This window comes from Grampus griseus (assembly GCF_964374135.1).
Source record: "Grampus griseus genome assembly, chromosome: 5".
NCBI lineage: Eukaryota > Metazoa > Chordata > Mammalia > Artiodactyla > Delphinidae > Grampus > Grampus griseus.
Window position 1 is genome coordinate 18,781,190 of NC_138998.1, and position 16,744 is coordinate 18,797,933.

General features: G+C 38.4%; 2 protein-coding genes across 6 annotated transcripts in view; one reads left to right on the top strand and one right to left on the bottom strand.

Annotated features, from left to right (window-relative positions):
* CP (ceruloplasmin) overlaps nt 1-16,744 on the top strand; it is a 73,755-nt gene that overhangs the window by 48,680 nt on the left and 8,331 nt on the right. The window contains exons 13-19 of one of the 4 annotated variants that reach the window (XM_082654058.1): nt 350-489; nt 1,577-1,705; nt 4,698-4,804; nt 6,267-6,483; nt 6,897-7,036; nt 8,539-8,701; nt 13,312-14,045. In XM_082654058.1, coding sequence (XP_082510184.1) covers nt 350-489; nt 1,577-1,705; nt 4,698-4,804; nt 6,267-6,483; nt 6,897-7,036; nt 8,539-8,701; nt 13,312-13,337 — 922 coding nt within the window. In that variant the 3' untranslated portion in view covers nt 13,338-14,045. The other 3 variants (XM_082654059.1, XM_082654061.1, XM_082654060.1) reach the window with 3 other exon arrangements.
* Nucleotides 14,565-16,744, bottom strand: part of HPS3 (HPS3 biogenesis of lysosomal organelles complex 2 subunit 1) — a 44,835-nt gene continuing 42,655 nt past the window's right edge. For both annotated transcript variants that reach the window (XM_082654065.1, XM_082654064.1), the window contains exon 17: nt 14,565-15,174. In XM_082654065.1, coding sequence (XP_082510191.1) covers nt 15,047-15,174 — 128 coding nt within the window. In that variant the 3' untranslated portion in view covers nt 14,565-15,046. The remainder of the gene's footprint in view (nt 15,175-16,744) is intronic.

Genomic DNA, 16,744 nt, shown 5'->3' on the forward strand with positions numbered 1-16,744 from the left:
GTCCTAACCACTGGACTGCCAGGGAATCCCCTTGAATACCTCATTTTAGGGATGAAGAAACTAAGGCTCTGACAGGCAATGACCAGCTAGACATCATTTTAGCTAGTGACAGAGTCAGGGCCAGGACTCCGATGACTCCACTCCTAGCTAGGTACAATTTCTACAACACCTGTCTATTGATAAAGTCTTATTCTTTCTTGCTCAAATGGGACAGTGATATTAAAAACTAGCATAATTAAATAAAAATATATTTTTGTTCAAAATTTAAAACTTAACTTCCACTTTCCTTAAGACAAATACTAACCTTAGTCGTGTGTGTGTGTGTGTGTGTGTGTGTATGTGTTTTAAGTCTTTCAAATGCATTTTTAGATAAGGAAGAATTTTACATAGGCTCAAAGTACAAGAAAGTTGTGTATCGGCGATTCACTGACAGCACATTCCAAGTTCCTGGGGAGAGAAAACCTGAAGAAGAACACCTGGGAATTCTAGGTACTGCCCTAGCTCCAGTTCATCGGGTGTGGGTTGGTGATGTGGTAATCCATGCAGTGAGAGTCAGTCCATGTCTATGGGCTTCATTTTCTTGGTTCATTTATTAACATTATTCAAATAAAAATGAAAAACAAAATCTATTTAATAAAATGAGAAGCCTATATTTTCTAAAAATATGGCATAAGAAAATATTACTTACTTCTATCAGAAACAATGTATAATATCCCATGTACTAATGCAATTATATATATTTGGTGTTTATCAAATTGATGCCTTTATTTTTGATGAAATTGCTAGAAATTACTTTCTACTGAAATTCTTAACCAAGTTCTCCCTGTTATTCTACTACTCCCCCCCCAAAAAATCATAGCTATTTACTTTTAAAATTAAGATGTAAATGATCAACTTTAAGAAGAAGTATACATATAAACAAGGAAATAAGGAAAAGGGAAAAGTTTTATGGTGCACAAGGCTGGGGAAAAGTTGACTTCAATTTTTCAGGAATCACTTTAAGACAGAATGTCTAAGAACTCCACCAACACTGGTCTTGGGAATTTTCTTTAAAATCATCAAGTGAAGGGGAAGCCATTCCCAAGCCCACTGTGTTCCTACACTAACAGAATTCCCTGGGGCTTTCTTATCCTCCATTCCTGGAGTAAGACACCCAAGGGAGAGTGGCATTGTTTTTGGGTCACAGAAATTCTCTCAGGCAGGAGACAAGCTAAAATTGGCTAGAGGGTAGGAACGGGTCGGGTAGCCCCACCCATCCTTTCAAAGGCAGTACTGTCCTTAATTCACAGGAAGGTCTAGAACTTTCAGGCCAGAACCTCCCCTAGGACTCTTGATGAGAGATGCACCCATAGTCTCCATCTTTAGAGACAGCCATAACCAGTGTTTTTATCCTGAATCCTCTGGGACCGGGTATCGATCCAAGAGTACTACAGCATGAAGCGAGGCGGCAGGGGGGACACGACAAAGACCACATCCTTAACGATAAAAAAAGTTACCTGATCTTTGCTTTTATTACTGAGTTAGAGCTTCCAATCTGATAGCTATATAAGCCAGTCTTCCTTTTCACTCTTGCCAGGTCCACAACTTCATGCAGATGTTGGAGACAAAGTTAATATTATCTTTAAAAACATGGCCACAAGGTCCTACTCAATACACGCCCATGGGGTGAAAACGGAGAGTTCTACAGTGACTCCAACCGCACCAGGTATTCACAGTGTGGGGAGGGGTACATTTTAATAGACGTTACAGCCTTTCCACAAACACCTGTTATCCACGTGAGTGCGTCTAGAGAGAGTGAAGAAGCAGGTGGTTGAGAGGGCACACACAGAGATGCGGCTGTGTGATATATGCCTACATGCACATACCAAAAAAAAAAAAAAAACCCACAGAACTGTAAAGAACAAAATCTGATGGTACTGAACACGCTCACATACTCAAGGTTGAGTCAGCAGAGATGATCTCCCCAGGCTCAGCTAGAACACATCCCAGACAGCATCTATCATGTGGCTGAAAGTTTCCATGCCTGTATCCAAAGACAGGGTCCTAAGGGCAGATGCTGCCACTTAGAATTTCAAATCCCTCGAATCTAGCCCAATATCTGGCATGGACTAGGAACTCAGTAAATGTCTCTTTAATTAATACAGAGTAATAAGTGCAATAGATTAAATACATAAATGTGTATTTTCTTTAATAAAAGCTATATTTTTCTTCTATTCGTTGGAAAGTTGGCTTCCAGGAAAGGACCATTTCTCAGTAATTTAGCAGTTCTCAAAGTATATCAAGTGAGAAAAAATAAATTACTCTAGAGAGTTGGTCTTGTCAGTATAAGGGAATAGAAATAAAAGGCCCTGGCTTCATTACCCTCACATTCTTCCAAGATAAACAGTAAATAAATATAGATATAATATCAAATTGTAGAAAGTGCTATGACAAAGATTAAGGCAGATGAGAGAAAGTAAGCAAAAGGGTGTTATTTTAGGTAGGGGGTTGGTCAAGAGGGCTTCTTTGAGGTGCCACTGGTGAAGACACCTAAATGATGAGTAGTAATGAGCCTCAGGGAGTTGTAGAGGGAGAGCATTCTAGGTCCTGAGATGGAAGTGGACTTGGTGTGTCTGAGGAATGGCCAAAGGCCAGAGCAGAGCAAACGGGGGCACAATGTGAGGAGATGAGATCTAGGCAGGTCAGGGAGCCGGATGCGGTAGGAGGGAGGGGGACATCAGAGGCCATGGTTACGACCTTACATTTCATTCTGAAATCCCATGTGAGAGTTTGAGCTGGACAGTGATGATCCGATGAACACTTTTTAAAGCGGCAGTCCCCAGCTTTTTTGGCACCGGGGACCGGTTTCGTGGAAGATGATTTTTCCACAGACAGTGGGGCGGTGGAGGGGGACTGTTCAGGGGGTAATGTGAGCAGTGGGGAGCGATGGGGGGCGGCAGATGAAGCTTCACTTGCTTGCCCGCTGCCCACCTCCTGCTGTGCGGCCCAGTTCCTAACAGGCCGCGGACAGGTACCGGCCCGCAGCCCGGGGGTTGGTGTGTGAAAAAGTGACCGTAGGGGACAAGGGCAGAAATCAAGGCTCAGTTAGGGGACTATCGCAATAATCTGGGTAAAGAATTAGTAAGACTTGTACCAGGGTAGAAGCAGCTGAAGTGGTGAACTGTATTCTGGTTCCATTTTAAAGGTGGTGCTAAAAGGACCTGCTGAAAGGTTGGCTGTTAGGGCAAGAGTCAAGGACAAGCCCAGGGCTTGGGCATCAAACACTGATGGCAGAGCAGGTTGGGGCGGGGAATGGAGAAGAGACAATAGGAGTTTAGATGAAGAGACAAAATGTTCAGGTGATGAATCTACTCTTTAAATTTTCAGTGAAACATTCTGTTTACAAAAAGGGTGAGGACACAGGGGCGGGTAAGATGGAGGACTTGAGGAAAAAGGAAAAAGTCTACCATATCCCGAGACCGTCCCTCAAGTCCTGCTTGATTCCCTCGTAAAGGAATTTGTCAAATTCTAGCTAATTAAACTCCGACAGCTGGAATATATGATGGTGAGGTCTGCATAAATAGACAGTGAGTGGCCATGGCTGAAAGTCAAGGTCTTGTGAGTAGTTGTACAGGATGCCGTGAGGTGACTGGCAGCAAAGATCAGGCTGGAGAGAAGCCCAGGGCAAGTGGAAGAAGGTAAAGACCTTAGGAAGATAGGAGGGTGGAGCTACTTGAAAGTGTGAAGGTCCAGGGTGTGGTCGTGTCCTGTATGTGACAGAGTTGTGACAGAACAGTGTATGGTATGACAGAATGGGGCGGACAAGAGAGGTCACTGACAGGTCAGTGACCCATGAGATCAAGCGGTCTAATGGTTCCTTGCCAGGAACTGTGAAATCACTGAGGATAATGGTGAAAAAGGAAAACAGGCAGGCAGTGGTGAAGCTGTAGGAATTACACAGGATAGTCCAGAAACACAGACACAAAGAAGGCAGCGGGGAAGCAGCTAGCACTGGGGGAAAATCGCTTAAGAGTTGAAAAGAAAAAAGTGTATTAGAGAAGCAGACTTCAAACTAAGTCTAAGGAAAGATCTATTGTGAAGTTTCTTCAAATTGTGATACTGAATTGCCACCTCCTGGCTTTGTAGCGTGGCCTGTGTTTCATGGCTAGTTAATTTATAACTGAAAAAGAATATATAAAAGTGTGTCTTACAGTTGGTCTTAAAACTAAATTCTTTTTTTTTTCCAAATTCAGACAAAATTTACTTAGAGAAAATTATGTTTTAATTGTTGGCTTCATTATCCTTTAGGTCAGAGGTGTAACAATTTTCCTTTTTAATATTCCTTTCATCATTGAAGACAATGAAACTTCTGCCTGTTTTCTGAGAAGAAACAAATAGTAATGGATGGTCACAGGCCTGAGCACTGGGATGCCTGTGATCTGTTGTACTTTTGCTATTTATTAGCTTTATAACATAGAGCAAATATCTTGTGTGCTCCTGACTTTCATCATCTCTGAAATAATGGAGGTTATTATGTTTCCTTCTAGTAAAACTAAATTCTTGAAAACAACTTTGAGTACTGCTGCTTTTTAAAACTAATTACTGTGACATTTCCAGTTTCTGGGTCTTTGGTTATCAAGGCTTTGATAACAATTTGACATACATACATCAAATACATACCAAATATAACCAGATACATTAACACTTGATTAATTTAGGTGAAACTCGCACTTACATATGGAAAATCCCAGAAAGATCTGGAGCTGGAATAGAAGATTCTCCTTGTATTCCATGGGCTTACTATTCAACTGTGGATCGGGTTAAGGTAAACTCTAAATCATTTGTGTTTTGTGCAAATTCCCAAAATAGACACACAGTTGAAGGAAGATGAGGTTAAGAGTTTTCCTGTGGTCCAATTTTATGTTAAAATTATAGGAAAGTAAGCTGCTCTGAAATTCACTTTGGGTTTTTGGGGTTTTTTTGGTTTGTTTAAGAATATAGTTATAAATGTATCAACTCTGTAACTGCTGATTATGGGTACCACAGGATTAAGTATTAATAATGGTATTCTATTTCCCTTTTGATATGAAAATACATACTAAAGAACTGAGGTACATGATTTCAGAGCTCTATTATCACATAATAAAAATGCTGATCTCAGCAGTAAATCACAGCACAGCTACAGCTGCTGTTTGATTAAATACTTCAAAGCCAAAAAAGCACTCAACAACTATAAATCAGAGCATGTACCAAGACTCTTTTGTAGAATTAAACCTCTAGTCCAAATCTCTCTCCTGAGTTCCAGACCTGTCTATATACCTGCCTATTGAACACTTCTACCAGCATGTCCCACAGGCACAGAAACTCAGCAAGTCTACAATGGAAACTGAGATCTCCCTCCACCTCCTCCTGTATTCCCAGTTGTGATAAATAGCACAAGTACCAAACCTAGTCATTTGTTCAAGCTAGAACCCTGGATATAGAGTATCTAATTCTTACCCCTGGCTCACCCAGGCAATTCACCCACCTATACAGAGCTCAGTCCATTCCTTCTATCTCCACAGATCAGGTGCTAGTAATTTGCCTCAACTACTGCAGTGGCCTCCTAGTCTCCAGTCTCTTCCCCATCCAAACCTTCCTTCACTCTACCACCAGGATCACTGGTCTAAAATGCATATACTGCCATTCCATGTTCAATATTTCAAGGACTACTTATGACCCACAAGACAAAATCTAAAATTCCAGAACATAATACAGCTCAAAGGCCATTCAAGATCTAATCTGCCATTACTGATGCCCAGTCAAACCAAAGTTCTTGTAGATTTAAGTCCACTGTGGTGTTCCCTGTGTTCACTGGCACTTTTTTGTACCTCCATCGCAGCAAGTGGTTCATTTCTTCCATTCATCTATTGTCCCTAGTAGGAGGTAGGGTCTTTGTTTGATTCATCTCTGGATTTTTAGTGACTGGCATAGTCCCTGGCTTATGATTCCATAAGCAAACCAGCACTGTTCACTTGGGGCTCTTTTCAACTGCTGCTCATTAGCTGAGCCAATATTTGGCCTCTGCAACACATTTCTGTTACTTGAGCATCACCCACACAAATTCGACATTGTTCCAATTTAACTACTCCAAGTGGAAAGTTACTGACTTGACAGAACCACATTGGGCAAAGTCTACTACCTAAATCAGTCCCTCCAAAGTTCCTGAGGTCATGGGGGATAAGGTCCCAGTTCTCTGAAATCCCGACCTATATCAAAAGGATGACTAAGTTTTTGCTTGTTTTCAGGATCTCTTTAGTGGATTAATTGGCCCACTGATTGTTTGTCGGAAACATTACTTGCAAGTATTCAATCCCAAAAAGAAACTGGAATTTTCCCTTCTGTTTCTTGTTTTTGATGAGAATGAATCTTGGTACTTAGATGACAACATCAAAACATACTCTGATCACCCTGAGAAAGTAGACAAAGCCAATGATGAATTCATAGAAAGCAATAAAATGCATGGTATGATACATTATTCTAAAACCTATTTTTTCCCTTTTCTTCTTTCAAATACTATGGAAACTATTCATTTGTTTTATAATAAACCACTTCTGCCACACTTCACATGTGAGGTAGAATTCTGTTCAAAGCAAAAAGGGGACTACATTTGAAATCATCCATTAACTTCTCTCCCAGTTCCAAAGTCTCAATCCCTTTTAAATGCAAAATTAGGAATAAGTCTTTTGGTGCTAAGTGACTATAAAAGTAGTGTGATATTATTGACCTTAAAGTACCCATTTCCCCTATCTGTAGTGAAATAAGTTCTATTATCTCAAAAAGATCCCATATATTAACCTAATAAACCTATTTTCTGTGAAATAGCTGTTGGTTTAAAATATCCTGGAAGGTAATAAAAACTCATGTGTCTTCCCCAGCTATTAATGGAAGAATGTTTGGGAACTTACAAGGCCTCACAATGCATGTGGGAGATGAAGTCAACTGGTATCTGATGGGAATGGGCAATGAAATAGACTTGCACTCGGTACATTTCCATGGCCACAGCTTCCAATACCAGGTAAGGGCCAACCATGGTCATTATTCCTGCTCTATTGGAAAATGTTTTAAAGCAAATGAAGAAAATATTTCCTCAGAGAGACTTATGAAAAGTTTAAGGTTTTAAGAGACAATATTTTACACATGGTACTGCATTTATGTCAAATATATATAGCACAGGGAGCTCAGCTCGGTGCTCTGTGATGACCTAGATGGGTGGGATGGGGGTGGGGGATGGGAGGGAGGTCCAAGAGGGAGGGGATACAGGTATACATATAGCTGATTGACTTCGTTGTACAGCAGAAACTAACACAACATTGTAAAGCAATTATACTCCAATAAAAAAAAAAGAGAGAGACAACTAAATTATTTTCAGAGTGTGACACACAGCAATTTCAGTCACCATTACGAACCTTTTTACACCTTGGGCTCTCCCTTAGATTTCGTTTTTACTGGATTTTCTTGGAGTTCTGCTCACATTTTCCTGGGCAAGGCCTTTGAACAGAATTGTCAGCAGAGAGGGTAGGAATGTTCACGTAATGATGGATTAGAGAGTAGAGACAAGACTTTATTATAACCTTTGCCTCTTCTAAGTTCTGGATCTCAAATAGCCTGAAGTGAACAAGATCGGCACAAGATTGGTGTCAAGCAACTGATTGGTCCCTAGATCTCAATCCTACTTTGACTTCTCACCCAGTGCTGATTTCAGCAGGAATCAATAACCCTTTTGGAATTGCTTTTGTCTCACCTTCACGTTAACACAGAAAATTCAGAAGCTACCACAAAGCACACTGCAGAACCATTTTATTCTCGCTTTTTGTTTGACTTATTAGCAGACTTTCAATTCCATCCCTGCCGAAATACCGCCCAAATACTCTGTCAAGACTCTACCTGAACTGCCCCTGGTTTGGGCTTCTCCATTGGCCTCCTTTCCTGCTCCCTTCATTACCTACCAACCTTAAAGTTTAACAGACAAGCTCATCTAGGGTAGGTTCGGCAAGAGTGAGATTTAAGACTGAAATGAGGCCACAGCTAAATTCCTTTGTGTAACTCAAGTGCTCTGATAAAAAGGCAAACCAGGCCTTCCCTGGTGGCGCAGTGGTTGAGAGTCGGCCTACCGATGCAGAGGACACGGGCTCGTGCCCCGGTCCGGGAGGATCCCACATGCTGCGGAGTGGCTGGGCCCGTGAGCCTGCGTGTCCGGAGCCTGTGCTCCGCACCAGGAGAGGCCACAACAGTGAGAGGCCCCCATACCGCAAAAAAAAAAAAAAAAAAAAAAGGCAAACCAGAGTCAGATGTTCCTGACTGATGAATTCACTTTCATCGTATCTTTCCTTCACACGCATTTAATAGCCCACAGTGCAAAGGGTTTAGCAAAGACCACTACCTCATTGTTTGTATTAGACATAGCAATGTGCAGGGTCTCTTTCTTTTTTTAACGGATTTATCCATTTTCTAATATCCCTGAGCTGGCCAATGAAATGAACTCTCACATATAATAAACATTATATTTTTCTAATTAAGCACAGGGGCATTTATAGTTCTGATGTCTTTGACATTTTCCCTGGGACATACCAAACCTTAGAAATGTCTCCAAAAACACCTGGAATCTGGTTACTCCACTGCCATGTGACTGACCACATTCATGCTGGAATGGAAACTACTTACACCGTTCTACCAAATGAAGGTAAATATCCACTTAGTAATTCTAGAAGGTATATATCACAAATATAATTAAGATGTACTACTTTGCCTATATATCAATACTTCCCCCCAACTGAAGCTTTTTTGAATTTGCTGCCCTGATTCTTCCTTCTCTACCTCCAAATAGGAATTTTTTTTACTGCTAAGTGGTGTGGGATACTGCTTATCTTCTGACAGCTGGTACTGATAACAGCACCAGTAGTCTCTACACTAATACAAATTGACACCAATTTGATGCAGTGTAATTAATATTCCTAAAACTGACATGTGTAAGAGAGTAGTTGTGACTTAACAAAAGACATTTAAAATATAATTTCTTTCTTAATAGAAAACATTAACTTTTATTCTAGGAAGTACCTGGTACAGGAAAAAGCATCCCCCCCCCACAAAAAAACCCCATATAACTAATATAATTTCAAAGAGTCAATCAGGCAGAACAGTGTCTTTCTGTGCTTCTGGGGGAGGGGAGGAATTACTGATTATTGTTTTGTCAGTGATTGTCTTAGGCCATTCGGGCTGCTGTAACAAAATACCACACTGAGTAGCTTATAAGTAACAGAAATTTATTTTCCTAGTTCTGGAGGCTGTTAGCCTGAGGTCAGGGTGCCAACATGGTTGGGTTAGGGTCCTTTTCCAGGTTGCAGACTTATTATACCTTCACATGGCAGAAGGGACAAGCTACTTCTCCAGGAGCCTCTTTTATCAGGGCACTAATTCCATTCACCAGGGCTCCACCCTCATGACCCAATCACTTCCCAAAGGCCCCACCACCTAACACTATCACCTTGGGCATTAGGCTTTCAACATATGAATTTTGGGGGCACACAAACATTTAGACCATAGCAAAGATCCAGGAAAAAAAAAACAGAATCTATTTTTAGATTCTAAAATCTTGCTGCTTCGCCCACCCCAGCAAGAACACTCCCTCCTATGCAGGCACATGCATATACACACACACAATAAAAACACAGGAAACAAGCAGCCCTTTTATGGATAAACACTAAAAACTAAAGAAATGCATTATATAAAGAGTAAAATTCCTGCTACCAACAAGGGATTAATTTCCAAAATATACAAACAGCTCATACAGCTTAATATCAAAAAAAAAACCCAATCAAAAAATGGGCAAAAGACCTAAATAGACATTTCTCCAAAGACATACGGATGGCCAATGGACACATGAAAAGATGCTCAGTATCACTAATAATTAGAGTCATGCAAATCAAAACTATAATGAGGTATCTCCTCACATCAGTCAGAATGGCCATCGTTAAAAAGTCTATAAATAGGGCTTCCCTGGTGGTGCAGTGGTTGGGAGTCCGCCTGCCGATGCAGGGGACACGGGGTCGTGCCCCGGTCTGGGAGGATCCCACATGCCGCGGAGTGGCTGGGCCCGTGGGCCATGGCTGCTGGGCCTGCGTGTCTGGAACCTGTGCTCCGCAGCAGAAGAGGCCACAGCAGTTGAGAGGCCCGCGTACTGCAAAAAAAAAAGAAAAAAAGTCTACAAATAAAAAATGCTGGAGATGGTGTGGATAAAAAGGTACCATCCTACATTGTTGATGGGAATGTAAATTGGTGCAGTACAGAGGTTCCTTAAAAAACTAAAAATACAGTTACCATATAATCCTACAATCCCACCCCTGGGTATATATCTGGAGAAAACTCTAACTTGAAAAGATACATGCACCCCAATGTTCAAAGTAGCACTATTTATCAATACAATAGCCAAGACACAGAAGCAACCTAAATGTCCATCGACAAATGAATGGATAAAGAAGATATGGGGTGTGTGTGTGTGTGTGTGTATATATATATATATATATATATATACACACACACACATACATACACACAATGGAATATTACTCAGCCATAAAAAACAAAATAATGCAATTTGCAGCAACATGGATGGACCTACAGATTATCATATTAAGTGAAGTAAGTCAGACAAAGACAAATATCTTATGATATCACTTATATGTGGAATATAAAAAAATGATACAAATGAACTTAGTTACAAAACAGAAATAGACTCACAGACATAGAAAACAAACTTATGGTTACCAAAGGAAATACTGTGTGGGGGGAGAGGGGCAGGATATAAATTAGTAGTTTGGGATTAACATATACACACTACTATATATAAAACAGGTAAACAACAAGGACCTACTGTATAGCAGAGGGCACTATACTCTGTATCCTGTAATAACCTATAATGGAAAAGAATCTGAAAAAGAATATATATATATTTGAATCACTTTGCTGTACACCTGAAACTAACACAACATTGTAAATTAACTATACTTCAATTTTAAAAACTGAGGTTAAAAAAAAAAGTAAAATTCCTGCTTTTTGGTTGCAGGCTTTGGTGTTTCCTGAGTCTTCTGAGTTCAGAATTGTTGGAATTGGCAATGGCAAATCCAATGAGGGGAAATGATGTAGAGAAAACAACTTGTGTTTCCTCCTCACACTGGCATAAAAGAGAACATATAAATGGAAGAAAATACAGAAGTAAATATATTTCAAAACCTAAAAATCACTGAAAGATTACCTGTCAGTGCAAACGAAAAGTTTTAATTTCTGTTCCTGGGTCTTACACAAAGACCTCATAACATGAAAAACTATTTCCACTAAAACTCTTTATTACAAAGTGTGGTACTGAGAGCACCAGAACACCAAAGGCTCAGACAAATATATAAACCACTGGGTCTAATGCCAGTAACTGCTGAACAAGGTGAAGAGTCAAACATGAGAAAGAAAACCTTAAGTAGAGCTTAAAGAACATTAGCACACATGTAAACCACACAAAAGGATGGTCCTGCTCAGACTGATAATCAAAAGTGAAGGAATACCAAGGCAGGCATTCTGGAAATTCATGTGTGCAAATGCCTGACATGTAGAGGATGCTGCTACAGGCTAAGCCTACACACAAAGACCATGAAAAAATTCCTCCTGTAGGATAAGCCTGGAAGGAGATAAGCGAGATGACTGTTTCCTTGGTTAAGAAAGGGGAGACTGTTTTAAAAGCCCTACTAAAAACTGTAGAACGATTAGCAATGCGAAGGCAAAACACATGTTGGAAAAAAAGATTAAAGGGAAATTTGACTTTTACTAAGAGAAAAGGTATTGCATGGAACTGAAAGAAGCAGTAATGAACAAAAAAGATAGTTTGAACTATTCACAGAAAAATGAGGAGCCACATTTATCAGTCTGAATTATCTTTAAATGAAAGTTTGATAAAGCTTTGGCCAAGTTTACCTTAATTCTAAATCTTAGAAGAATTTCAGCCTACCACGACAGAGACAAGGGAGAAATCAAGTTATAGTGAAATCTTTCAATATTTTGCACAGGGAGACAATTTTCTCCACAAAGAAAAGAATCACTAGAAAAGAATTGTGGATATCCTGTCATGCTTAATGTAATGCCTTATTTCTACCAGAGGAAGCATAATAAAGACCTCCTCTGACAAATATAAAAGGTACTTTTTTTAGACTGACACTTCCATGACAGTTAGATAACCTCTTGGAGCTGTCTGAGGGGGAAAAGCTTACTTAGCTCTAAGGTCCTTATAGGCAGGGAGTGTATATTCTGTACTTCTAGTAGGTGCACAAATCCAATCCAATACCCTGCTTGGTAAATATCTAACCACATATTAACTCAATAAAAAGGAATTTTAAAAACTTTTTTGGACACAACGTCAGACTTATAGAAAAGTTGCTAGAGCAGTACCAAAAAAATTCCTGTATACCCTTTACCCAGGTTCCCCAAATGTTAACATTTTGCACAGCATCATGTACTTTCTCGTCCTTTCTCCTATCTCCGTATCTCTTTATACACACACAGACTACAGAAATTGTAAATACATATACTCCTATTTCCTAAGAACAAGAATATTCTTATACATAAACAAAGTACACCTATCAAAATCAGGAAATTAAAAACAATCCAATACTACAGACCCCTTCCATATTTCACCAATTATTCTAATCATGTTCTTCAGAGAAAAAGAAAATCCAACTCATGCCCTGAGTTCAGCTGACATGTCTTCTTGTCTCCTTAGTCTGGAGCAGTTCCTTGGTCTTTGTCTTTCCCAACTTTGACATTTTTAAAGAATACAGGGCAGTCACTTTGTAGAATGTGACTTCAATTTGGGTTTGTCTAACGTTTCCTTATGATCAGATTCGGATTATGCATTTTTTGGCAAGATTCTCCCAGAAGGGATATTGTGGTTTTCTCAGCATACACGTCAAGAGACACAAGATGTTGATTTGTTCCCTTACTGGTTGTGTTCATTTTGAGCATTTGGGCTTATGGTGGTGTCTGCCAGGTTTCTCCACTATAAAATGACTAATTTTCCCTTGATAATAAATAAATATCTTGCAGGGAGGAAAGTTAATTTGTCTTTAAATAAAGCAGTACTAGAGTGAGAGATGTGTTTTAAATATATAAAGAGCAGAAAAATATAAATGAATCAAGAATAAAGAAAATAACTTTTAAAAAACTAGAATATATTTAAAGCACCATGTGCCATTTTTTTTAACCATATGATATATACTATTTTTAATAATGGTCTTAAAATTTCTTTTTCTATAGAGACCAAGTCTGGATATAAGAAATAAATTGGTGATAAATGAAAAAAAAAAAAAAGAAAAAACAATGATTCATAACAATGTTATGTGAAAGTGTTGAATAGAAGGCTTACTTGGAATGGCTATAAGCATTAAAAAAAAGACTGAAAACATATACTTTTGTGCATTTATGGGGATAACTGTGTTACACTGTTGCATATGAAAAGATCAATAGACTGTATTATGACACATGACTGACTCTAATACACATATCACCACCATTAGGGCTTTACAAAACTGTATTAAAAAAAAAAATCTATGAGCAGATGTTGTCCTGGACAGTCCTCAAAGGATCACTATTAAGATTCAATGATTTCAATAATAAATAAAAAAATAAACAAACAAATAAGATCCAATGAAATGTTTCCAAACTTCGGCTTCCCATCAATCCCTCTAACATACTGCTGACATCAGTCCTCATGGACCAGTGGAATAGGGGCACAGGTGTAGAGGAAGTAAAATGAAAAATTAAACAGATAAAATAAAATATTAGTAATAAAATTTCAAAACGGTGAGGCCAATATTGAACTTCTAATCTACAGAACTGTAAGATAATTAAATTTTGTGTTGTTTTAAGCCACTAAGCCTGTGATAATTTGTTACAGCAGCAATAGAAAATCAATAGGGTACCCTTTGAAGATGTCAATTATACCTAAATAAAACTGGTAAAAATTTTTTTGTTAATTTTAAATTAAAAAAATGTTTAAATAAAATAAAACAAATTTTTAAAATAAAATAAAATGTTGCCAATCTGAGTTTTGTGAACCCTCGAAATGATGATCAAAAGGAAGTTAATATGGAACTGGAGAAAGGCAGAGTTGAGAAACAATCTATAAATTAAATCCTGGCAAAGACGAACGTTGCCATCAGGAGAAAAGTTTTCAAAATATCGTTGTGGAAACATCAGGTGAGTAACATTTTTGCCCAGTCTTAACTAAAGTCAAAGCACACTATCAAGGAACTGAACTGGGACTCAAAATTATTTAATAAGAGGCTAAAAAAAAGACACAGTTCTTTATATTTCTTTATTTTCACATACACTCTGGCTAAAAGAGCAAGAGTCCACATCAACAAAAAATGGAAACAAGGCTTTGGCTGAAAAACATGCACTCAACAAATCACGTTAATAGCCAGACAAGAAGAAAGTCAGCTTTGTAAACTTCTATTTCATTTGATTCAGAGAGAAACTTAGCATGTATTTTAAAAGTAACAAGAAAATAAAGTTTGAAATCTTTTACTGTGGGAAAACATTAACATCTTTCTCAAAGAAAATAACTGTTTTTAAAAGGGACCCAGTAGAAAAATCTGGAAAAATCAGAAAGGTTAAATTGTGGACCACTTGGAATGACATTCTTTCGAGCATACTTACAAATTGTTTGTGTTCCCGGGATGAAAAAGATTGTCATGTCTCCAACAACAGTAAATTGATGTTCCTTGGAATAGAAGTCAGTCTCTACCTTTAAAAATATATGCCTTCTTTGAGGAAACTCCTATATCTTGTAGCTTTTTTATATTCTGGACAATTAAATGGACTCAGGTCATAAATTATGAAACTAATACTATCACTGAGGTAAGCAGCCTGAAAGCATTTGCAATATATGTACATGTTCAATATAAAAGTCCTTTATATATATATTTTTTATCTGGCATTCAGTTTTGAAAAATTCAGTCTCATGTGTGGTATATTTCAAATGATACCTTTAAGTCAATGATTTCTTTCGACTGCAGTAAAGAAGATATGGCAAGAAAAATGCTGCAGTGCCATCTTCTGGGAGGACATTTAAGAAATCCCTTAGTTGTAGTTCCACAGCAACAACTGACAGTGTTTCTGTTTGTAGGAAAGAATATCTGAGTTAGAACTGAAATTCTGTCTTTCATCCTATTCTCTTATCACTCAACCAATTAGAAGCTAATTCAGGTGACAAAATGTTATAACTACGAGAGAGAGAGGAAAAAAACCCCAGAAAACCAGTCTTTTAAATCCAGACTGCTTAATGGTTCTAACAACTTCTTATTTATTCTTTCTACAATCGTTTGTAGGAAAATACAATCAATTGAACACTGTTTTTAATGTTAGGACTATATTGCAGCTGATTTATAAAGACTGTTTGCTAGGACAGGAAATACTATTAATTGTTGGATGACATTTTCCTAAATCAGTTCCTCTCTATTATAAGATTTTTATGTTATTAATAAGCACGAATATGTTTTCGAGACCATTTACTTTGTTTCTCAAACTGCAAAATAATGTGTTCTAATGAATATTTTAAATATTAAGGAATTTAGTAAACATTTTTGTAAAGGTAACTATGTTATTTTATGATTCTGTTGTTTCTCGATGCATGCATGCTGCCCTCTGCTGGGAAGAGAAGGGGGTGACATTTAAGAACAACGTTCCCAAACCTTCTTCAGTCCATTCCGTGTGTGATTCTTGCATGCCCACCACTTATTCTATTTGCAGAGTAACCGGAATATAAAATCTCTGGCTCAGGTGTGCGTGCATCCATCCAAAGTCATCTGTCCAATATCCAGCAACCTAAACCATCCCTTACACAAAGGAATGACATGCTCTTGTGGCTAACAAGTTAATGAATAGGGTGACGTATGAGAAAGCTCCCTAGCTCTGGAATCGTACAGACTTGGGCAGCGATCACACGCTTCTACTTATGCTCTGGGTGACTTTAAGAAAGTCAACCTCCTGGGTCTTGGTTTCCTCATTTATAATGTAGTGGTACCATCTGCTAGCTTCCAGAGTCCTTTGTGAATCAATTTAAAATACAATGATGCACATCTGACACAAAATAGAACTTTAATAAACAATAACTGCTAACTAATTTGTAAAACCCATGAATTACCAATGTTTTCCTATCAAACGAGTTTATTTTGCCTAAACGTGGAACCTGTAAGTAGTATCCTAGATACAGAAAAACTGAGGTGGGGGCCAGTGTAAAGTAGGTATAGAGCCAACAAAAATCTTGCCACTGCTCTATTCTCCTCTTCCTCCAACTAGTGACAGGCTAATACAGGTTACAACTCCAAGAACAAGGTCAATATCTTAAATCCACAGAGTACTTTAAATCCTCCAGTGTGTCTAGAGAATACGTGTCAAATGTTGAAAATAGTTATTTCTGGCTGGTGAAGTTTAAAATGACTTTTTAAACTTTGTAATTGACTATAGTACTAGAATTTTTATTGATAAGCACAGCTCACTGTCACAAAAACAGTCATAAGTACTGCCTTGAAACAAAGAAGTCAACCACTAACCCCAGTTTCAATGGCTCTGCATTAGTGCAACAGTTCTCAACTAGTACAGTTTTGTCCCCCAGGGGACATTTGGTGATGGCTGGAGACACTTCTGTTTTAACTGGGCAAGTGCTGTTGGTATTTAGTGTATTTAG